Genomic DNA, 23,268 nt, shown 5'->3' on the forward strand with positions numbered 1-23,268 from the left:
CTTAAAACATATTATAATAGAAAACAGTTGTTTTAATTTGTAATAATATATATATATTTTTAAATTGATCAAAGAAATGCAGCATACCAGATGTACTGTATATGTACTCATTTCATAATCAGTTCATAAGAGTAATTAGTTTGTGGCTAGGCTGAACCAGAATCACATTACAGGTGGCATTTGATATGATTAAATGGATAATTTTGATTATGTAGCTGTCACATCGATCGGCCTGTTAAACTAAACATAAGCACAGGGATGTGTCGAGGTTGAAACAGACACTTAAAAGTTTCTACCCATAATTTATGAAGATTACCAAATCATTAATCACTGACAACCTGAGAACAAACCTGATGGGAGAAGTAGATTTACGTTTAGAATCTCAGGTGCATCTCAGCTAGAGACCTGTCAGATAAAATCATGTCTTGAAATACGTGTCGAGGTGGAGTTCAGCAACTCCGTGCTTTGTACCGTGTGTGTGTGTGTGTGTGTGTGAATGTGTTTGAGTTAGCTCTGAAGGTATGACATTGTACATATAGGAGTTAGCCAATGCTCTTTCATCTTCCCTTCGTAGCCCGTCTAACACTGCATTTCAAAGCACCTTATTCCTGCCACAGAATGGTAAAAATAAACTTGCCGTCAGGAAAGTTTGTCAGTGGGAGAATCTCTTTAATCTGGCCCACAAAAATTTAAGCTCTCTCTGAGATGACACCCAACGTCAGGCACACGTCAACGGGCAGACAGCTCATCTCCTCGAAGCCTTGGTGATTAATAGTCGTGTGTTTTGCCAACATCAGTGTCTCTGCCTCTGTTACACAAGGATTAATACACCATCACACCGGTCTGATGGCATGTTTCACCAGAGTACGGAGATGAATTGCCGCAGCTGTGTATTTGCATGAATACAGTGATTTAATGTAGAGGATGTAGCTTTGTGTCAGACGTAAACACATGGATTGGTAACACATCAATGAACTTGGGAAAATACAGAGCTGTTTTCATTAGCCATCAAAGACAAATACATCAAATACATACATTTCATAGAACACTTGACATCCAATATATGCAGGATTTTACTAGCAAAAATATATGACCGTAAGTCGAGGGGAAATAGGATTGGATGTATCTTCCTCATTTGAAAGATAGCATTGTGAGCGTGGGAGTCCTTATTCAAGAAGCTACATTCAATGTGTTTAGGCTCACTACATGAAGAGTTTGAAAATTCTTTCTGCCTTGTCATTGCATTATATTTCTCTGTGCTTGACTCATAATACATGTAGAAGCTATTCATTAGCATTCCCATTCATCTCAATTGCAGGACCAAGCTAACTAGCCAAACCTTTACACCAGAGAAAAACTATGGCAGTTTCCTCAGAGATTTAGCAGCATATTAACTCTCTTTTGCTCATTTTCATGGTTTTGTGTTGTTATTGTGCTATATGCTATCCATCATACAATATGCTGGTTTGCTAAGTACCTTGCAGTTATCTGTTCAGTAGGAATGAAGATTAAGAGTAAAAGCGCATGAAGCATTCTAGAGGATCGTGCTGGCAGCACAGCGAGTTGCCACCTATAAGGCTGAGCTGTTTCAGATTTATTTCGTAATTAGGTATATCGATTTGCCATCCTATTGTGTTTTACGTGTTCATTTGCCTCGCTTGTGCTCTCAGCAAGGACACAGCGCTGCACTTTTGCTGTATTGACATTCGCTAAGCATGGAGTCCAAACATTTGGCTTCATTCAATATACAGCCTCAAGACTGTATTACCAAGTCAAAGAAGTTCAAATAACAATATCATCGCCGGCCCGGAAATTCTCATGGTCTGAGTTTATTTTGCTCAATTGTTCAAGGCACTCTGGTGTTTTCAAGTGGAAATTGACTATTTCTTAGGCATAATGCTTTCAGTGAACAAACAACTTAAGTCATATGCAAATTTAATATGTAGGCCTTTTCAGTTTATTTTTTTTTAAGCTGTTTTTTTTTACACAATACATGTATCAGGATATTGGATTACAATATTTTACACAGATTTAGTATATACAGAGGTTTTTCAAGCTCAGGGACCGAGTAATATAGCTGGTTGGCTGGATGAGCACACTTAAGACTTGATTTGGTTTTGAATATATTTTTCCTTTTTCGATTTGTGCTGAAAGTGTAAGAGTGTTGTCTGGAAATTCCTTTTGAGCATTACCGCTGTTTCCTCCCACAGTACTTTAACGTCAGCGAATATCTCTTGTTGCACTTCATTCTCATACACAAACAAATAGAGATGTTCTTTGCTTGACTGCAAATACTAGAGCAAATACCTTTTTTGTGTGTGTACTTCTTCACACCACAACACATGACACTTTGTATCTTGAAGCATGATGTTGGAGTAGGGCTGTAGGGCTGTTCTCAGTGTTGTCGAGGTTAGCGGATGTTTGTCATTGATATTGTAGTGTGTTGTCCTTGTTCTACTACTGAACTACCCTTTTTCATTTAAAACCTGAAATATGAAAGGGATAGTTCACCCAAAATTGAAAATTCTGTAATTGATTACTCACTTTCATGTTGTTTCAAACCCGTAAGACATTCGTTCATCTTCAGAACACATTAAGATGTTTTTAATCAAATCAGAGTGCTTTCTGATCCTGCATAGACTTCAGCGGTTCAGCTGTAATTTTAAGAAGCTAAGAGGATGCGTTTAGTGCTAAAAAATAATAAAATATATAAAAAAATAAAGACTTTATTTAACAATACTTCTCTTCCATGTCATTCCCTGTTGCACATTAACAAGAATACCACAACGCATAAGATAATAGAGATGATGAAGAAAAAAAATACATAAATGAAGTTTTATCCATTCCAACTGTCGTAGTATTATCATACATTTTGAGTTTAAAAGCTTTTCTACCCATAAAACTTAATAACTGCTGTTAATAATGTTTATCGTCTGGTTGACTACTCTTGTAGTAATTTTCAGAAAATCCTGTAATATGCGCACAAACTGACAGTCACCACTTATAAGCTACTACTAAATATTGTAGAAACCTAATTTTCTGTAAAGTTGCTTTGTAATGATTTGTATTTGTATTGTATAGTATTGTGTTCATGTAGCTCAATTGGTAGATCATTGCGTTATCAAGCGCAAGGTTGGGGGTTCGATTCCCCGGGAACACATGATGGATAAAAATGTGATAGCCTGTAAGTCGTTTTGGATAAAAGCATCTGCTAAATGCATAAATTTAATTTATTGTAATAAGCGCTATACAAATAAACTTGAATTGAATAAAGCTTTTACGACTTTTACAGGGAAAAGAAGAGCACTGAATCTAATTTATTGAATGAATCGTTTTTATAATTAGCCATGATTGCAGTGTGTATAAACGAGCTCTGAGTTGCAGAATGCTGCTGTGTATAGATCTATCTCATGTGGTTTGGTTCTAGGTCAATTCCTCTCTTGTCACAATCATTCGGATACAAAGCATTCCGGTAATTTCTTGACACATTATGTTGTTTATGATTGACAAGCTCAGTAACACTGACCGCGGTCATTCTTTTGACAAGAAACAATCAGATGTTGTTTTCCAGCAGGTACAGTTTCACCTTTGAGATAGATGGGTTTGCCTTCATATCTTTTTCTTGCGCTGTGATGGTATCCATCGCTCGTGGAGCTAACAGCCGTTTGCTGCCTTGGCTCATCTCATTCACTGCAGTTGATGCAGGAAGATGAAATGTATTAGCCTCATATCGGGAAACTAATATGCTATCATTTACAGCATTATGCTCCCCTACTGCACACGAAAGAAAATGTTCAGGGAGCTCCATCAGGTGCCTTCCATTAAACTGGAAAATTGAAGCTTAAGGTACCATTATGAAATATCAGTGTAGTTCAGAACCCCCTGGTAATTGTGGGTGGAAAATAAGTTTGCGAGAGGCCTATAATTCACCATATTTCTGATAGTGCCGAGCCCTAATTGTCATATTTAGTCCGAGAATCAGCCTGCCTAACATTGGGGCTTTTCAATAAGAGCTTGTGACAGTACTTGGGGTTACCATGGCTACAGTTTGCTGCACATTGCTCTTGTATGCCAACAACCTGCGCAGCCGTTTCTGTACCGCTGTAAATACTCATCTCCGCCTGCCACATTAACGGAACTGGAAAAGAGCCAGCGCTATTGACGTGTTGTTATCTTGAGGTCCACGAATGCACGGCCTTGTGCTCCTCGTACACCCACTGACAACATCCTTCCCAGGAGTGCGTTTTAATTGGTTGGCAGGCCCAGTCACTGGGGATGTACAGCATATGCTTCTCTTTTTTGCTTTAAGACAGAAACTGTGATTTTATGTAAACTACCTTAGTAATTAGACAACAAAGAATGCTTTCTGCTGAAATGTTTCGGTTCGGATGTGTAGGAGGAACATGTAGCCTACTTGTGTGTATGGGAATAATTTAAGAATGGGTCATGATGGATGATAACCAATTACAGTAGTTGAGGATTCCCACAGACATGGACCAAATATCAGGGGATTTTAAACATGTCATCTCCGGGCCTGTTTTGATAGTGAATGTACACTACTGTTTCAAAAGTTTGGGAAATTAATACTTTCATTCAGAAAGTATGCATTAAATTAGTCAAAAGTTCAATTCAATTCAAATTTATTTGCATAGCGCTTTTGATTATACAAATCATTGCAAAGAAACTTTACAGAAAATTACGTTTCTACAATATTTAGTAGTAGCTTATAAATGGTGACTGAAAAAATATAATACTAGACGTAGTCAACCAGACGATGAACACTATTAACAGCAATTATTATTTGATTGCATAGTAAGTAGCAATATTTGTTGGTTCTGTTTGTTGTTTCAGGGTTAGTTAGCATCATCTGAGGTCCTCTGAGGGTCAGCATTATCTCTTCTCAAGTGTTCTGGATTTAGACTGAAGCTTGTGTGAATCCTAGTGCAAAACCGAGAAACAAATAGTGACATCATTAGCGTAGCTGCTGTTTCAACCAAGTAAAATTAATTAGTTTAACCCAAGCTAAGGACAAGAATGCACATTTGATCAGATACAACTGAAGCCACAAATTATGAGATGCATTATTCGAATGCTTGGGGAAAGAGATGTGTTTTTAATCTAGATTTAAACAGAGAGAGTGTGTCTGAACCCCGAACATTATCAGGAATGCTATTATAGAGTTTGGGAGCCAAATGCGAAAAAGCTCTCCTACTTTAGTGGACTTTGCTATCCTAGAAACTACCAAAAGTCCAGCGTTTTGTGACCTTAGGGAGCGTGATGGATTGTAGCGTGGTAGAAGGCTAGTTAGGTACGCAGGAGCTTAAACATTTAGGGCCTTATCGGTAAGTAATAATAATTTGTAACTGATATGGAACTTAATAGGTAGCCAGTGCAGAGACTTTAAAATTGGGGTAATATGATCATATTTTCTTGACCTCGTAAGGACTCTAGCTGCTGCATTTTGGACGACCTGTAGCTTGTTTATTGAAGAAGCAGGACAACCACCTAGAAGTGCATTACAATAGTCCAGTCTAGAGGTCATGAATACATGAACAAGCTTTTCTGCATCAGAAACAGATAACATGTTTCGTAGCTTGGCAATGTTTCTAAGATGGAAGGATGCTGTTTTTGTAACATGGGAAATATGGTTTACAGAAGACAAGTTGCTGTCTAATATAACACCCAGATTTCTGACTGTAGAGGAAGTAACAATACATCCATCTAGTTGCAAATTGTAATTTACAAGATTCTGTGTACTCTTTTTAGGTCAAATAATTAATATCTCTGTCTTATCCAAATTTAATTGGATAATTTTATTCGTCATCCAATCTTTTACATTTTTAACACACTCTGTTAGCTTAGATAATTTAGAAGTTCCATCTGGTCTCGTTGAGATATATAGAGGAGTATCATCAGCATAACAGTGGGAACTAATCACATATTTTCTAATAATATTTCCAAAGGGCAACATGTATATTGAAAATATTGTAATGGTGAAAAATGAGATGACTCCCCATTTAAATAAACAAAATGGTAGCGATCGGACAGGTAGGATCTAAACCATCTTAGAGCCTGCCCTTGAATACCTGTATAGTTTTGTAACCAATCTATGAGTATGTCATGATCTATGGTGTCGAACACAGCACTAAGATCAAGTAAAACTAGCAATGAGATGCAGCCTTGATCTGACGCAAGAAGCAAGTCATTTGTAATTTTAACAAGGGCAGTTTCTGTGCTATGGTGGGGACTGAAATTCTTAACACAGATCTTTTTTTTTTTTTTTGCAGGAAGGAGCTCAATTGAGCAGACACAACTTTTTCTAAAATTTTAGACATAAATGGAAGATTTGAAAGAGGCCTATAATTTGCCAGTTCACTAGGATCTAGTTGATGTAGTTTATAAGTGACAGGAAATACATATATAGTGGTACAAAATGTTTATATTTCAAGTAAATGATGTTCTTCTGCACTTTATATTCATTATTTATATTAATTAGTACATTATTCAATTTCTCCTCTTAAATTTTGCATCAGCTAAATGTAATAGATATTGTAGGCTACTCTTTCTTTTTTTAAGACACTTGTAAATGTAATGCATTTTTGAATTTACATCTATACATTCCACAGATAGAAATGGAAAACTTCTCCAGAAACACATAAAGAAAATTATAACAATTGATTTTTGATCAATCATTCATCCAATCAACTAACAACTCGATTTTGAAAATGAATAGTTTTGCACTTCCCTTGTTTGATTTGTGTATTGTATCAATATAGATTATTTCTGAAATATGGATTTTTCTCTGTCCCTCTCTTTTCCAGCTGCCTTGCAAGTGGAAATCACTCCGGCCCAGGGAGAGGTCAGCGTGGGAGAGTCCAAATTCTTTTTGTGTGAAGGTAGGAAGATGACCCTCCTGTGATGAAACAAATTGTGGGGTAGGGGGGTCATGTCATTTAACCTTCACGAAGTGCTTTTGATTTCAGTCCTGCTGTCACCACTGTTCATTGCATTTAAACAAGCCCTTTCATTCTGATGGGAGGGCAAGGTTGACTAAAGCTTTGATGTGCTTATTTACAGCCAGTAAATTCATTGACCTGCCTGACCTTTTCAGGAAATTCAGTGTGTGAAGTTTAGTCCTTGATTTTTGATCCAGAGGAGTTAAGTGTAATGTTAAAGAATGATGGTGGGTGAAAAGCAAAAACAGCTTGTATTATAAATGAAGAACACCTGAAATATTCAGAGGACTCATCAAATAGTGAGGAAAGGAAATCTGACTATATTCAGAGACATTTTATTTTTTTACTTTTTTTTTTTAATGTGTGAAAATATTTTATTGCACATTAACCACCTTGAATTTTTCCCTGAGTAGCACTGAAGAAAACATCAAACACTTTGAATATATTATGAATATTTTTGCTGCAGACATATTAGACAATTATTAGTGAATTGTTGAGTTTGATTCATTTTCCCTGAATCCTTTCAAACTCTGTCAGTGAACAGATTCAAAATTCCGATTCAGTGAATCACCTCTAATTACAGCATGTGATTCAATTACTGTATATATGTAAATGTTACATTCATAATAAAATCATGTCAAAATCTATCAATGTAACAGATATATGAAAGTGATTTAGTAGATAAAATCTGTTTTAGAAAATGTGTATTGCTATGTTTTATTATATTTGTTATGTTCTGCTGAGCTGATGGTCTGTCACATCTGTCTGTCAGTTACTGGAGATGCTAAGGAAATAGACTGGTTTGCACCCAGTGGGGAGAAGCTCCAGCCAGGCAGACCAGACATCAGCATCAGCAAGAATGATGAGTCCTCGTCGACGCTCACAATCTACAATGCCAACGTCGACCATGCAGGCATGTACAAGTGTGTGGCGAAAAACGGCGACGAGGAATCTGAGGGCACTGTCATCGTAAAAATATTCCGTAAGTAAAAAAAATTCCTTTAAGGGCTTATTTAGAAATCATTAGAAATGAGGAATCAAATTATACTTGACCCATTAGTAACCCCCAAGCACAATCAATCATCTGACATTTACCACAACATTTAATAACAAAACAACTGTACGCTAATAATGCAACCATAAGGTTGATACACATCAGTTTTAAATATCAACCATGCATTTTGCTAATGGAATACACTTTATATATGTATATATATATATATATATATATATATATATATATATATATATATATATATATATATATATATATATATATATATATATATATATATATAGTGTATATTTGTAGTTTAATATATGATTATATGTTTACAATTGTTTTTTTAACAATATATTTATAAATATGCATTTTCTATGAAATGTTACATAATTTTTTTTTTTATAATTGTTGCTCTTGTATTAAAAATGCTGACCAGCATGCCACTTTTTTCAAGGATACTTTCTAAAAAAAAATATATTTCAGATCTTGAAGTTTATTATTCAAAACAGAAATAAACTGTTTACCAATGGGGGAATTTCTTAAATCTTTCTCAGAAATATATTCATGTAAGTGTATTTACATATTTTCTTTTTTCAAAACGTCCCTTAATATCTTATGCAACATTGCTTCTCACACGTTTACTGGAATAGCAGACCAAAATGCAGATTAAGAAAATGATTTTTTGCAGCAGTGGTACAACTGACGTGCATTTCAAATGTCTTTTTCAGAGAAACTCACTTTCCAAAATGCTCCAACGCCTCAAGAGTTCAACGAGGGCGATGAGGCTGACATCGTCTGTGATGTCATCAGCTCGCCGCCCCCAACAATCATCTGGAAGTTTAAAAAGACCAGAATCCAGCCTGAGACTGATGGTACAATACCACAACCAGATCTCTCTCAGTCTGTTATTTTCTTTTATTCCCTCTATGCCACACTCTTATTTCTGTTCTACATATCTTCTCTTATTTTCAAATATCTCCCATATTTCCTGTCAAAATCATCCCCTCTTTCGGTTAGTAAGCTCTCTTGTTAGTGCCTATGTAAACAGCAACAATAAGGACCTGACATTTTATTGTGAGAACTCCCAGTTTCATGCTGTTTTCATCTGCACTGTTTTTGTTTGTCAGTTCAAGCCTCATTTGGATGAAACTGTTTTAACCTCAGAGGGCTCCTCCCTCAGAGACCGCTGGAAGAAACGGTGACCGCAGCTCTCTGCTGTGAGACGTGAACTCACAGGCTGCTGCTAGATGAAATTTTCACTGCAAAACCACTAATTGTAGCGAAGCTTGAAAACCATACTGCTCTATGTAAATAACACATTTTCCACATTTCTCTCGTTAACCTGTTCTGTGCTCTTTTTTGATGAGTTCGGATGAAGCACAACACAACACACTTGTTACATACTACTCTTATTATTGCTGCATGATTCTTTTTTTTTTTTTTAAGTACGCAGTATCCAGTATATACTATGTAGTGTGCACTAAGTAGTAAGCAAGCACTGCATTACCAACACAGCTGGAAAGCATCTAGCTGAATTTGTCTTTTTCATCATTTTTAATATATTTCAGTACTGTTTTACTGTCTCCACGGAGCTGAAATATTATATGCACCTTTACTGTTGGTCTTGAATACCGATCGCACTGCAGAAAAGCCCATAAAGATGATTTTATACCTGGAGAAGATGTGCAGCGAGTCATTTCGCTGCCCAGCATGTAATGAGAGGCTCGTTAACATGGTCTCCTTATCTTACTCAAGAGTAATTACTGTCTCATTTTGGTTCCTTTCGTTTTTTTTTTCCCTCTCCCTGTTTCTATCTCACAACTACAGTCCGTTTCAAGGTCTTAAGCAACAACCACCTCCAGATCCGCGGCATCAAAAAGACAGATGAGGGTGACTACACCTGCGAGGGCCGCATCATGGCCCGGGGAGAAATCGACCTCAGGGTCATCAAGGTCATTGTCAACGGTGAGGACTCGATCTCAGAGCCACCTGCGTTGTTACCTCACAGAGACACGGGAGCAGAGAGTTTATACATATTAACACCAGTGTCTCGCTACAGAATTAAATAGTAATTATTTTTTTTAAGGTAAATTACATGTTATTAATTAGTTATTAGTCAGAGGACCTCAGATGATGCTAACCCTGAATCAACAAACAGAACTAACAATTATTGCTAAATGTGTGACTGCATCATATAATAACTTAATTAATAATATTGATAGTTCATCGTCTAGCTGACTACGTCTTGTATTATTATTTTTATTTTTTCTAAAATCCTGTCAAATGTGCACAAACTACTAGCTACTACTAAATATTGTAGAAACATATTTTTCTGTAAAGGTGCCTTGTAACGATTTGTTTTGTAAAAAGCGCTATACAAATAAACTTGAATTGAATTAACTGTACTAAATAATAATAATAATAATAATACAACTTTTTATTTATTTATTTACCTACATAACCTTTTTAAATGACATTTTAATCATTTTTAATCAATTTTTGAGATAAATGTAGATTAGTCACATATTTTATTATTATTTAGAACATTTTTAGATATACTAGAAAACAATATGTAAATTCTAGAGAAAAAAAAATGTTTGGCCCTGTATTTTAGCTATAGTATGTAATAAAATATTTTCTCTTTTAAAAAGAATATTCTGTAATTATTAAAGTCTTTCCAAACCCTTATGTTGTTATTTTGTCTAGGGAACTTAAAAAAGAAGAATGTTTCAGAAATATTTAAAGCGTTTTTTTGTTTTTGTTTTTCATAATACATTCAATAACTTTATGCGAGGAACAGACCAGAACTTTTGCAATGTTATTCAGTGATGACTTGCTTCAAAAACGACTTTTATAATGTTTTTATGTGCTTCTTTTATGGAGCGCATGCTTACTATGAACTGGCATTAAATGAAAATGAGTTCCACAGAATAAAATAACAGCATAAAGATTTCGGAACGAAATATGAAAAGAGTACTTCTGTCATTTTGGGGTCGTCTGTCTCTTTAAAGAATCTAAGTTCTTCTTTCTCTTCTTCTCCCAGTTCTGCCAAGTATCAGGACCCGCTACACTGAGCTCAATGCCACTGCAGACATCAACCAGTCCGTGACGTTGGCCTGTTATGCAGATGGCTACCCAGAACCCACCGTCACGTGGGCACGGTACGTGTCATTCATTTCCCTCTCTTTTTTAGCAGCCCTTTATCTGTCTGTGCCAAAACAGCACCGAAAAAGTTCAGCCAAATCTCTTTGGGGAGTGCTAAGCTTTTCCCCGAATCCAGGGAGGGAGAGGGATCAGAGTTATTGAAGCTTGTAAACTAAAAGTGCTGTGAATGGCAGAGGCGCTGTTTCACCCTTTCAGCTGCCGTTAGCCGTGCTTTCAGCATGGCTTTACCTCAAACTCCAGTGACTTCTTTAACCAAGTCGTGACTGGCAGACGAATGAGAGGATGAGATCGCGTTGCCTCAGGAGAAGAAGGGATAAGAGCGCTCACCACAACCTCATTTATTTCCCTCCTTCACTGACAGTGCTGTCACTCGGGGGCCATTTGAAAATGTCGCTCAATTGCTGCTGTTACAAGCAAAAAGAGCAGGTATTTGGATCCAAACTCTGCATGACTGATTTACTGTCACAGGGAAACACAGCACACAGCATTCTTCCAAATAAAAAAGCCCATCAGCTTGATGTTTATGGCATTCAGACATTATTTACAGCTTTTATATTGGCCCTAAGACAGGAACGCGTCAAGAAGCCGAAGATGACAAAGCAGATCCGCTTTCATTTTTCTCCAGCTTCTTCCTAGACTATCAGCATCATGAGAAGCTGTGCACTGCAGGATGAAGAATCCATTTCATGGGCAGGCACACTTTCTCTCTGTATTTTCTGGTGTATGTGGAGATGAGGCATGATGTATTCATGACTTTGCCGAGCAAGTAACAGCTCCAAGGCCAAACAGTAAACCTATCCGTCCTGTCTCTCACTCTCTGTCTGCCCCGCAGAGGTAATATCGTGCTGGAATCAGATGGAAAGTACAGTCTGAATGAAGATGGGTCGGAGTTGACCATCAAGGACGTCACTAAGCTTGATGAAGGAGATTACCAGTGCATCGCTAGAAATAAGGCCGGAGAGAGGAGCAAGGAAGTCTCACTCAATGTGTTTGGTAAGCTGAAGAATTCTGTCACTGGAGCTGAACTGAAAACAAGTGTTTAGATATGAGTTAACAGGAAAATGGCCTTTCCATAAGGACCATACAATTTATCAGCTTAAAATCAAAATCGTGTTATTGCCTTGTGCGATTATTAAGCCGTGAAATGTTGCAATATTATTAAATGAGTATGAACTCCATGCACTGCTCGTTTCAAAGTCGTGTCATCCGTTATGTCATCTCCTACACTCTGCATGCAAAGGGCTCATGGTGAACTCATTCACTCGACTCTAATTTGTATTGCTAAATAACGACAACAAAAACATTATATTTTATGTTATAAAATTGTTTTCCAAAAAAGTAAATGCAATATATAAATGATAGGGTGGCTATGACCCTATCACAACTAAAGAGGAAAATCTTTTAGTTTCGGGAATAATGTGAATACAAGTGCCCTTCAGACAGAAATTGTTTCTTATGTGGACGTCTGTAAAAATACATTTACATGACACCTCGAATGGCGATTTATTACACTTACAGTACAGCCCCATGATACATCCTGCATTTTATTGAATCAAATGTGTTTTATTTACAAATGTATTCGTATTATTGTGTAAAATGTATTTTTATATATATATTATTATTATGTAACATTTATTTGTATCATTCCAGGCATATTTTATAACATATTATCCTATTTATTATTTTATTAATACAAATCTCCTGGTTAAAAACAAGAAAATAGACATGCTATATAGTTCTATCTAACTATACTCTAAATATAATCCATATAATTGTATATAATACATATTTTAAAATTATACTGCACACCTGTTGCACAATAATGAGCAATTTCAAATATGTACATGCTTTTCTTCTCTTTCGCCTGTTTGTTCTTAACAGCTGCACTCGCTGTGGTGGAGCAGTTCTGAAATATTGTTCTTGTAAATACTTTCCAGGATCTCAGCAATAAATATGCATGCAAATTACAGCAAAGTGCAACAGTTACCATACGGTATTCGGCAGTGGTCAAAAAGGATTTAATAGTGAATTTTTAATAGATTTTGCCTTGTAAACTCAGAAACCTATTAAATTACTACACGACTTTGGAGTTTGACAAAAAACAGTAGGTAATTCATTTGGGGATTCCACTGACTAACTCCTTCAAATGCTGAAAATACATGTTGCTTACATCCCTATGAGAAATAATTTCCATCCATATTGGGCTAAAGAGAACTTAGTTCTTAATTTTTGATCCACTGAAAGTGATCTAAATTGTTCTCTTTATAAGAACAAATGTGAATACTCCTAAAGAGTAACTATCACTATTGGTAAGAGAGCATGGGAAAAGTAACGATAACACAAAAAGCATTGGTTCCTAGTTTATAGTTTATATACACAATTTATCCTGAGAGCTGCTGTGTCAGTGCTATTCTATGCTTTTGTTCTTTATCATTGTTATTAAGTTTGCATGAATATTTTAAATGTTTGTCGCCGAGGCAAGGCAAATAAAAGTGAATCAAAGTACTACTCCATTTCACCCATTAAACAAAGTTCCTCTTTTGAATTATAAAATATAACAATGTGTTGATTAAATATTGAATGCGCCCAGCCAGTGAGGCACTCTCATCTCATCAACTTAAGAGCCCTGTTTTGGTTTTTCGACCACTGTAAAGGCTCAGTAATTGCATAGAGGAAAATCATTATTTCATTTCTCAGAGGAGTGTTTGTGGGCTGTTTTTTGAGTACTTGTGTGTTTATGTGCCAACAGTACAACCCAAGATCACATTTCTAGAAAACCAGACAGCGTCAGAATTGGAGGAGCAGATCACACTAACTTGCGAGGCCACAGGTGACCCCACGCCCAACATCATCTGGAGCTTCGGTCGCCGAGTCTTCACCGAGAATGAGCAGGTGCTGAGGTTGAGGGATCGGGGGTCAATGGGCAAAACAATTAGTACTAAATGCTGGAAAATACTGGTTTGATTGATATACTGGGAGAAATTTGTACACATTTGAGTATTGTTTCTATCATGGCTATATAAAACGTAACCACATTTTACTAAGTTGGTTACAGTCATTTTACAATCAAAAAAAAGAGAATGTCCTTTGTGTTGTTTAACCGACCTCTTTAGTTTTTATTGTTGATAATGCTGTGAACATTTTTTTTTTTTTTAACCAGGATAGGGAAACGGTTGATTTACCTTTAGAATTATTAAGAAACACCTGGATCAACTGTGCATTTATATCTGGCAATTAAATATGGTTGGCAAAAGGTTTCTAGTAAGCCATGGAAGCTGTACTGGAATGCCTGATGAGAGGCTTGTTTCAAAATCAAAGCAAACGTTTATCATGTTCAGTTAAAAAGAGAAAGTGGATTTTTGGTCGGATTTAAAAACAAGATTCTGAGCAGATAAAAGGTCTGATGAATATCATTTTCAGTAATTAGCTATATTGATATTCACTACCGTTCGAAACTGTCAAGACTGCTGAAACTTCAGCTTTGCTGAATGCATAAATGACATTTTAAAATATATTCAAATAGAAAATAAATATTTTAAATTGTAGTAATATTTCACAATATTACTGTATTTGTGATTGTATTGTGAGATTTTTACCAAAGCATAAAACATTTGTCAGTGTTTTTATTTCATTTAAAGCTTTCAGTATTAAACATTTTCATGAAAAACAATCAGTATATTACTTGTAAGTTAATACGAAAAGGCTAGTGAGCTAAAGGACAGATAGTGTTTGGATATTGTCGTTGACCAGATTTGTTTTTATGTTTAATTAATGCATACATTCTGATTTAATCACCTACCTGATCAAGAAATACAGCAATTGCTCTAAAGTAGTCGAAATCAGAGTACAATAGACATTTCAAGGAGTTCTCCTGATTGCTGGAGGCCTATGCTAGTTAGTAAAAGTGAGTATTTCTGCTCTGCTGGAGACTGAACCTCTCTTATTTAGTCAAGCGCTCTACCTAGTTAACAGTCTCAATTCATATTTCATCTTAGTACAGCCATCAGAATCCATCGACAGCTGCTAAAAGCTCTTACTGCTTTTCAGCCTGATGAGGAGCCCCCGACCACTTCAAACTTTGTTTCCTCTTCCACTCTGTCAGGTAAACCCTAAAAAAGAAAAGCTAGGAAAATAAAAGTTTATTGTTAGAGGAATTTGGGCCTGCCATAGATCTCAGTAGGCAGGTGTGAAGTCTAGGCATGTTAACAAGTCTCTGAAGCCTCAAATCCTTTTTGGTAATACTTTAATTATATGCATCAAATCCCCAAGGCATCATGGGAATTAATCCTTGTATAAAACCCTCATTTATTATTAGAATATGCCACTGGTCACCCTGTTTTTATGCCAGCAGTCGGTAAGCAACCAGTTTGCCCTCTTTCTGCTGGTGGGCTATGTTGTGTAGGTGGGCTATGAAAAAGCACCATATGTTTACGTGTACATCTGGCTCACTATGAAGATGATATTTGCGTGACAATAGCCTACCAGATTGGATCCTTCCCCATGTTTGCATTGTATTATCTCTGGCTAGTCAAGCCTGTATTCATAGCTGTCAAAGGGGAAAAAACGTATTTCCAGCTGTACAGTGAAAGATTTCTTCGTTTATGATCATTTTTATCGTTGGTTCTCAGCTCAGAATGACAGACGGCTATGCTTTGTTAAGAATGATCACAGTCTTGGATATTCATGCTGCTCTGAATTGATGTCTGACTCTTGAATTCTCTTCCTGCGTTTATTGCATTGTGGTGAAAAAGGGATTACTTGGGGGAAAAAAGCTAAAAGTTGAATGCCCACTTAAAAGCATAATCTAGTTGTAAACAGTGTTAGGTTAAATGATTTTGTTCATTTTGCTGTTAGGATATAGACCTAAAACTGGATTTGAACAACCAGATACACTTAATACAGAGAGGCCAATCTTATCTTTGGCCACACTATATTCGAATCTCACTATTAACTATGACTTTTCTCTTAAAAGCTTCTAATGTGAATATTATTTATTATAAGTAAGTCAAAATGGGATTCCAAACTGCTGATAAAAACATCACAATAATCCACAAGTAATAAATATGACTCCAGTCCATCTTGTGAATGGAAAACCTGCAGAAACTGTCAAACTATTATCTGGTAGCTGATGTTTTGGTAGGGTAACTTGACCCGCTAATGTCCAGCTTGGACTAACTAATATCTCCTGTAGAGAGCTACTGGGTTGAAAAACACATGGAGTGCTAGAACAATCAGATCTTTCCTGCAGCGTTGTAGGAGTTCATTAGCACTAATATTGTTGATCTGCACTTATCTCTCACATCATCTCATCACCTCTACGGGATGTACTGATGCTTTTATGTTCACCTTCTTCATTTTCCTCATGTTCATTTTCATGTTTCACAATGATTAAAAGTGTCAACAACAAAATCAGTGTTGATTAGGTAATAGCGAAGCAGCTTACATCAGAAAAAATCATGTAAAATATTACAGGTTATATACAGGTTCCAAAATGAACCATGAGTGACTGAAGAAAATTTTAAAACTAAAAAAAAAAAAAAACCAAGGCAAATACATTTGCTAAAAAAATATAGTGCAGCTTTTTAGTAGCAATGCTATTTTATTGGTTAAGTTACAGTACAGCAATGACAACAGATTTTTGTGCTTCTTTATGTTTCTGTGTCTTCACCTAATGGAATTACCTTTACTTTCAAGGATTCCAGCCAATCCGAATTAAGAATTCAGACTATAAGTATATGTGTAAGTATATATATATCTTGCGATGGTTGCCCGAGGACTGCCTTAAGTGAAAAGAGCTGGCAGTGTTTAATGAGGCATACCTTAAGTCAATGGGGCCTCATCACCGCTGCCATTAAATGAAGTGCATGGTATTTAATAGTAACAATGGTCTGTGGTTATTTCTAGGTCATGTAAAGCGTGGCCAGAACAGCTATTATAGCAGGAACTCCAGCGGTGTAAAATCATTTTCATTATGTTTTTTCTATATCTAAAAAGGAATGTGGATAGGCAAATAACATGAGGCTTCAACAGTCTGTAATCAAACCAGGGATTTTAGTGGGTGAGCTGGCATATTAAAACGGATATGATGAGTCAAGAGCTTTTCTAAAGTCTCCTTAAATTATGTCCCTCATATGTATTCTGTATTCCCAACCACAAATTTCCAACGTCTGAATAAATCAGAAATGCACAAAAACCTCAGAGAAAGGAGAGATCTGTGACTACCGAGTGAGCAGTTTCTGAACCGGACTGGAACAAACTGATCTCCCTTGAACTCTCCAAGCAAAGGCATTATGACAATGACAATTTATTTATATAGCACAATTAATTACAAATTCCGTCGACCAATGTGCTTTCCAGTAAGTCATCAAAAACAGAAAAACACACAATAAACAAACAGAAAAGTTATAAAATCATACAAATATCCCATCAGCAATACACTTTAGAAAATAGAAATGTCTTTAGCTTGGACTTAAAAATATTAAGAGAAGAAGCATGTCTAATGGATAGTGGCAAGGCGTTCCAAAGCCCGGGGTAGCAATACAGAAAGCACTCCCATGCACTTACGCTTCGACTTAGGGATAAACAATAGATCCTGGTTGGAAGAATGAAGGGATCTAGTGTATTAATACTCAGTCAATAACTCAAAGGGATAAGTAGGGGCCAAACCATTTAAAGATTTATAAACAAGGAGCAACATTTTTAAATCCACTCTAAAACAAACAGGCAACCAATGTAGTGAGCAATATGCGAGTAATATGGAGTAATATGCTCCCTCTTTTTAACCCCACTCAAGAATTGAGCTGCAGTATTTTGAACTAGCTTTAAATGGGATAAAGCTGTCTGACTAATCCCAAAATAAAGTGAGTTACACTCAGTATGAATTCCTTTTTCAAAATCTTTAAAAGACAGAAAAGGCTTGGCTTTAGATAGCGAACGCAGCTGAAAAAAGAAAGCTTTGACAGCTGAATTAATTTGATGATCAAATTTTAAGCCAACATCAAAAATGAATCCATGTTTTTTTACCCATGATTTCAAACACAGAGACATCCCGCCCAAATTCAGTTTCAGGAAATTTGAAAATTCATACAGACTAAAAACTTCCAGTTTTCTTTTCATTGAAGACAAAAATATTTAATGAAAGCCAAGTTTTCACATCTGCCAAACATGCCATAAGAGACTCAAGATCCACAGAATTGCGTTTGACAGGCAAATAAACCTGAGTGTCATCCACATAACAGTGAAAAGACAAACCATGTTTTCTAAAAATCAAGCGAAGGTGGAGAGAGAAAAGAGCAAAGGAGCAAAATAGAACCCTGGGGAACCCCACAGGGCAAAAAAAAAAACAATACTTGAGTAATGTTCACCCATCTTGACTGGAAAACTCCTATTTGCAAAAGAGCAATACCTCTTAAATCAACGCAATGTTCTAAACAATCTATAAGAACAGCTTGATCGTCTGTATAGAAAGAGGCCATCAAATCTAAGAGCACAAGTACAGTAATATCACCCGAATCAGATGATAATAACATATCATTGATCATGATTTTGATTGTTCATCCAGAAGTAAAGGCCATTAAAGGAAATGAAAGTTCTGTAATCATTTGGGCCAGTTGCTTCAAACATTTTTGTTTTTGTTTTTTAGTGGGACACAAAATGAGAGAATTTGTTGAATTTTATACAATAAGAGTTTACAATTACATCTACCTAGTCCAAAATGGACCAAAATATGTTAAAATAGATCCATACAATCCATATGATTCACTATATCCCAACTTTTTAGGCCTTACAATTGCTATGGATGTAAGTAGCAAGCCATTACTTACATTCATATCCACTTCACATCAAGATTCACTTTCAAATCAAAGATGGCAAAAAAACCAACAAATAAATAAATACATAAAATTTGCTTTGGGTGGTAACATCTACATGAACTGTCATTCAAGTCAAAATATATTTACGACATTGTATATTATATATATATTGTATATATATAATGTTCTTCAAAATTATTAGCAACAGCATATGGGTTGAGAATGATATTGAGTGTAGAGTAAAAATGATAGAATCTTAAAATTTTGAGTGAACTATCCCTTTAAAAACAATAGCTACTCATTGTGAGTGTTACACACTGAAAATCACATTCCCAAGTACTGAGTCAAGGGACTTAACATTAAGTGAAGATGAGAACGTTTCTGTGGAGTCACTGCCCCTTCATTTATCATTTAAGCCGCCCTCACTGGGACCTAGTGAGCTGTCCTTGACACCACTACTGTATGAATCACACAATCAAAAAAGGCATTTCAGGGCTGCTAACTTATAGTGGAGTCCAGATTTCTCTAATGATAGTCTCTTAATGGCACCCCTGCTGATCTGAGGTCAATACAGTCCTTTCTATGACGCTTCTCATTTTTAGGCAGACTGTGTCTGTGCACTCAGAATCATTATAACACACCCTGCCAGGATAACCATGTTAAAATTTTAAGATTTGATTTTTTTTTTTTTTCATATTTGACCCTTAATTTTATATTCTTGGATTTAACAATGGACAAATAATCTTGCTGCTCTTTACAGATCAGTGTCATCCCGAAGCTGTTTATATGCATGCAGAGTGTAATAAGTCAGAGGTTTCGTTTTAAAGGTCAACAAGAGAGTCCGTGACCAGGATTGTTTTTAAGAGAAGAGGGTTGAGCTGCCAAGATAGCTGAAGCAGGTGCCAAACACAAGGTTTTAACCCCCTGTAACCTTTTGACAAGCTGTCAGTGGGCGAGTAATTAAATCAATAGTGGAAGAAAGGATGTCAAGCCACTTTAATACAAGGGTGGCCTGTAAATTCAGATGGACTCTTTGCAGGACGGCTAAGGTTTTAATCTAATACTGTGCTAGATGGTCTTTTTCTGTAGATTCTGCCCACAGTCTAATGCAAATCGAACAGAAAAGGGAAAACTAATGGGCTTTTGAGATATACTGTAATCAATAATCACAGTTAACCAGGTTTGGTTTGAGATGCATGGTAAAGATGCATTGTTTATACAATGCTTATAAGGAAAAAAAATAACCCATAATTATTGTGCTATCAAATATTTTAAATATACCTGCTCCTAATTGGCACACAAAAAGTAAACAAAGTGTGATTTATCAATTTATATATAGCCAAACAATCTCCTCCTCTCTAATTGGACAGTTCTTTGTTAGAATAAACTGCAAAGTAGACCAGACAGATGTAGTTAGTCAAAACTTTGGCTCCATCAGACTGCTTTTAGCTGTTATCCGACAAACAGCTCAATTGATTTGCTTAGACAAACGCTTGAGCCGTTTTAAAAATCATGTCCTTTGTTCATGAGAGCCAAATGGCTTTAAATATTTAGCTGGAACTCAGCAGACTACAAGTAGTTTCTTTAATCACAAATGTCATTATTCTGCTTGATCAGTGTCAGATTTGATAATGCATCCTGAAATCCCACTTCTCTGCGGCAGATTCGCTTTTAACCAAATTGTGTGATTAGCAGTCAAAATAACAGAATGCTGCTTTAGTGAAGAGCAAGCTTTCATTGAATCGCTGTCGTTGTGTCATAAGTCAAATAGGTAGGTTGGCTGCTATTCATGTCTGTTTGATTTATCAGCGGTTTGAGTCACGTCTTCAACAGCCTCTATTGTGAGTCATGCAAATTCTCGGCGATGCAATTCCAGATGTCAATCTCATTGATTGATTTTAGATTAACAAATGAGTGGAAGGTATAAAAACCTTCACTGAAAACTACTCATCACTGTCCCATTCAAAGAATAAAGGGATCTGTGTTGTCAAATGGAAGAATGGCTCTCGTTATGGCTCAAAGCTGCTGCCTGTGAATTATGGGACATAGGCGAAATGAATGTGGTGATCACAGTTAGCATCACAGGTAGTAGATCTCAGCAGACTGATGCACTCTTCAACACAGTTTAAAAGTGTGCATCATTTCATATGTATACCTATTGTGTTCTTAATTATTGATGTAGTGTGGCATTTTGATGGCTTGTCAGCATGTGGGGTGGGGTGGGGGATTGACTTTTCACTTCATTTGCAAAGTCATATGCATGTGTCACCTGGAGCATTGCACCTGGATGTCTGAGCATCCACTCATGTTGTAGTCATTTGATTTCCCAGCCTGCAGCTAAATGTGTCCTTTTCCATGCAGTTTGATTGTTGTTCATGTTAAAAAATGATTTGTCACACTTTGTGTGATTATGTGCCTCTCAACTAGTATCACGCTCTGGTCATAGCAAGGTCAGTTCAAGGTCATATATAGTGTTAATTTTATAATGACATATATACATTAATAAACACACACACACACACACACACACACACACACACACACACACATATATATATATATATATATATATATATATATATATACACACACACACACACATACACACACACACACACAAATAAATATATTTCACTAACTACGAATAAAATTATAAAATACATTAAAAAAAAACATAAAATAAGTAATCATTCAGAAATCTGTTGCCTGTGAGTCTGGTACAATCAATACAAATATTTGTCTTTGATTTGTCTTAATAAAATCAAGTTGTCACCTTGGAGCTTTACAAGCTGTCTTCTCTAAATAACGTAACGTGCGTGTATGATCTAACTGACCGCCTGCTGGTTTTTTTATTTATTTATTTTTATTTCTGCCATGTTTTGCTTTATGTGTTTGCCCTCCCAGGCTTCATGGACTCGACCTGAGAAACACAAGGTAGGGCTGCTACACACGTAGCCAGGATGTTCACTAATCCTAGAGAAGCTCTTTATCACGGCAGAACATCAAGTGTTGGCTCTCTTCTTCCCTTAAAATCCTGTAGACACACACACACACCCAGACACATCACATCTGATCAAATGGCACCCCTGGTCTGCAATGATTGTTGTGTTATTTCATTTCTTTGCAGCATATTCCTCATTATTTTTCTGGATTGCTTCTGTCAACAGAAATGGGGAAGATCCTATTTAGTCTTTTTAAGCTATGAAGTTGTTGCTGTTTTTTTTTTTCACCTTTCTCAGCAGACCTGTTTTCCTTTACGAATTACCCTCAGACAAACTTTCTCAAGGGATTGAGGAAGAATATAAAGACTAAGGTACTTCTTTAGAGCATGAGCCAACACTCAGTGTTCTCCCATAGACTCAGACAGGGGAATGTAGCAGCACCAAAGGAGACACTAACACATATAACCAACTCCAGATTCAGACAACACAAGCCTCTGTTAACATAAATATACTAACCCTTACTGAATAAACTCAAACGCCACATGTCAGAGATGATTGCAGTAACTTTAAAGTCAATGTAAAACCCATTTTACTTCTATAATGTTGCACATTTGTGTTAAATAGGACATTTAATGATGAAAATGTAGGATGGGTCTGTTTTTTATCCATCGGGAGTTGACTAGATTGGGAAAAGCAGGCCAAATGTTCGTGAAAATGTTGCCTGTCGGTTAACATTATAGGGATGTCAATGGAAAAAAAAAGGGACATTGTGATTACAGATTACAAAGAAGAAAACAAATAGGTTAATGGTGATTTCACGTTGACTTTAGCTGTAGATGCCCAATATGAGCAAGTGATTCCATGCTTGACTCTGAAATGTTAGACTCTCGCTTTATTCATCTGTCAGAGAGAGAATTCATCAGTGACTGCATTGCTGATTAAGAATGATTCAGATGCATATGGATTGTGTGGGAAGGTCTGTTTATCTGATCTGCTGAGATGAAAGGACACAGTTATGGGATTGCCCACACATCACTTCGTGTTTTTAATCCTCAGGAGTACAGATAAAAAGCACCATGGTTCTTTACACGTGCGCTTTTTTTTCCAGAGTCAAAGGCATGGAAATTACTTTATTATAAGTTTTGGAATAATTAAGAGTCTGCAGTACTGTGTTGATACTTTAAACTAAAAACTCGAGTGTTGTGAGACTGACAGGCGGCTGCTTTTCAGTGCTCTCACGTACTGTGCGTGTGCTCTGTGAAGTGCACTCGTGCCTCGCAGTAACGCTTCTCGCACAAACGGTCAAATGCTTTTCTTATTTGAAATTCTCATCATGCCTAGGTGTTAATGTAAACACAATCGGTTATGTCTTTAGTGAATGCATACAGGTA

At 36.3% G+C, this 23,268-nt stretch overlaps 1 protein-coding gene across 17 annotated transcripts in view; it reads left to right on the plus strand.

Moving 5' to 3' along the window:
* The window catches only part of LOC113038587 (neural cell adhesion molecule 1-like), a 211,797-nt gene that overhangs the window by 136,896 nt on the left and 51,633 nt on the right, over nucleotides 1-23,268 (plus strand). For 10 of the 17 annotated variants that reach the window (XM_026196122.1, XM_026196127.1, XM_026196123.1 and 7 more), the window contains exons 2-9: nucleotides 6,822-6,896; nucleotides 7,729-7,938; nucleotides 8,688-8,831; nucleotides 9,787-9,924; nucleotides 11,003-11,120; nucleotides 11,957-12,117; nucleotides 13,874-14,016; nucleotides 21,840-21,869. In XM_026196122.1, the coding sequence (XP_026051907.1) occupies nucleotides 6,822-6,896; nucleotides 7,729-7,938; nucleotides 8,688-8,831; nucleotides 9,787-9,924; nucleotides 11,003-11,120; nucleotides 11,957-12,117; nucleotides 13,874-14,016; nucleotides 21,840-21,869 (1,019 nt within the window). The remainder of the gene's footprint in view (nucleotides 1-6,821; nucleotides 6,897-7,728; nucleotides 7,939-8,687; nucleotides 8,832-9,786; nucleotides 9,925-11,002; nucleotides 11,121-11,956; nucleotides 12,118-13,873; nucleotides 14,017-21,839; nucleotides 21,870-23,268) is intronic. The other 7 variants (XM_026196124.1, XM_026196126.1, XM_026196131.1 and 4 more) reach the window with 1 other exon arrangement.

The sequence above is a fragment of the Carassius auratus genome, chromosome 21 (assembly GCF_003368295.1).
Source record: "Carassius auratus strain Wakin chromosome 21, ASM336829v1, whole genome shotgun sequence".
Taxonomy (NCBI): Eukaryota; Metazoa; Chordata; class Actinopteri; order Cypriniformes; family Cyprinidae; genus Carassius; species Carassius auratus.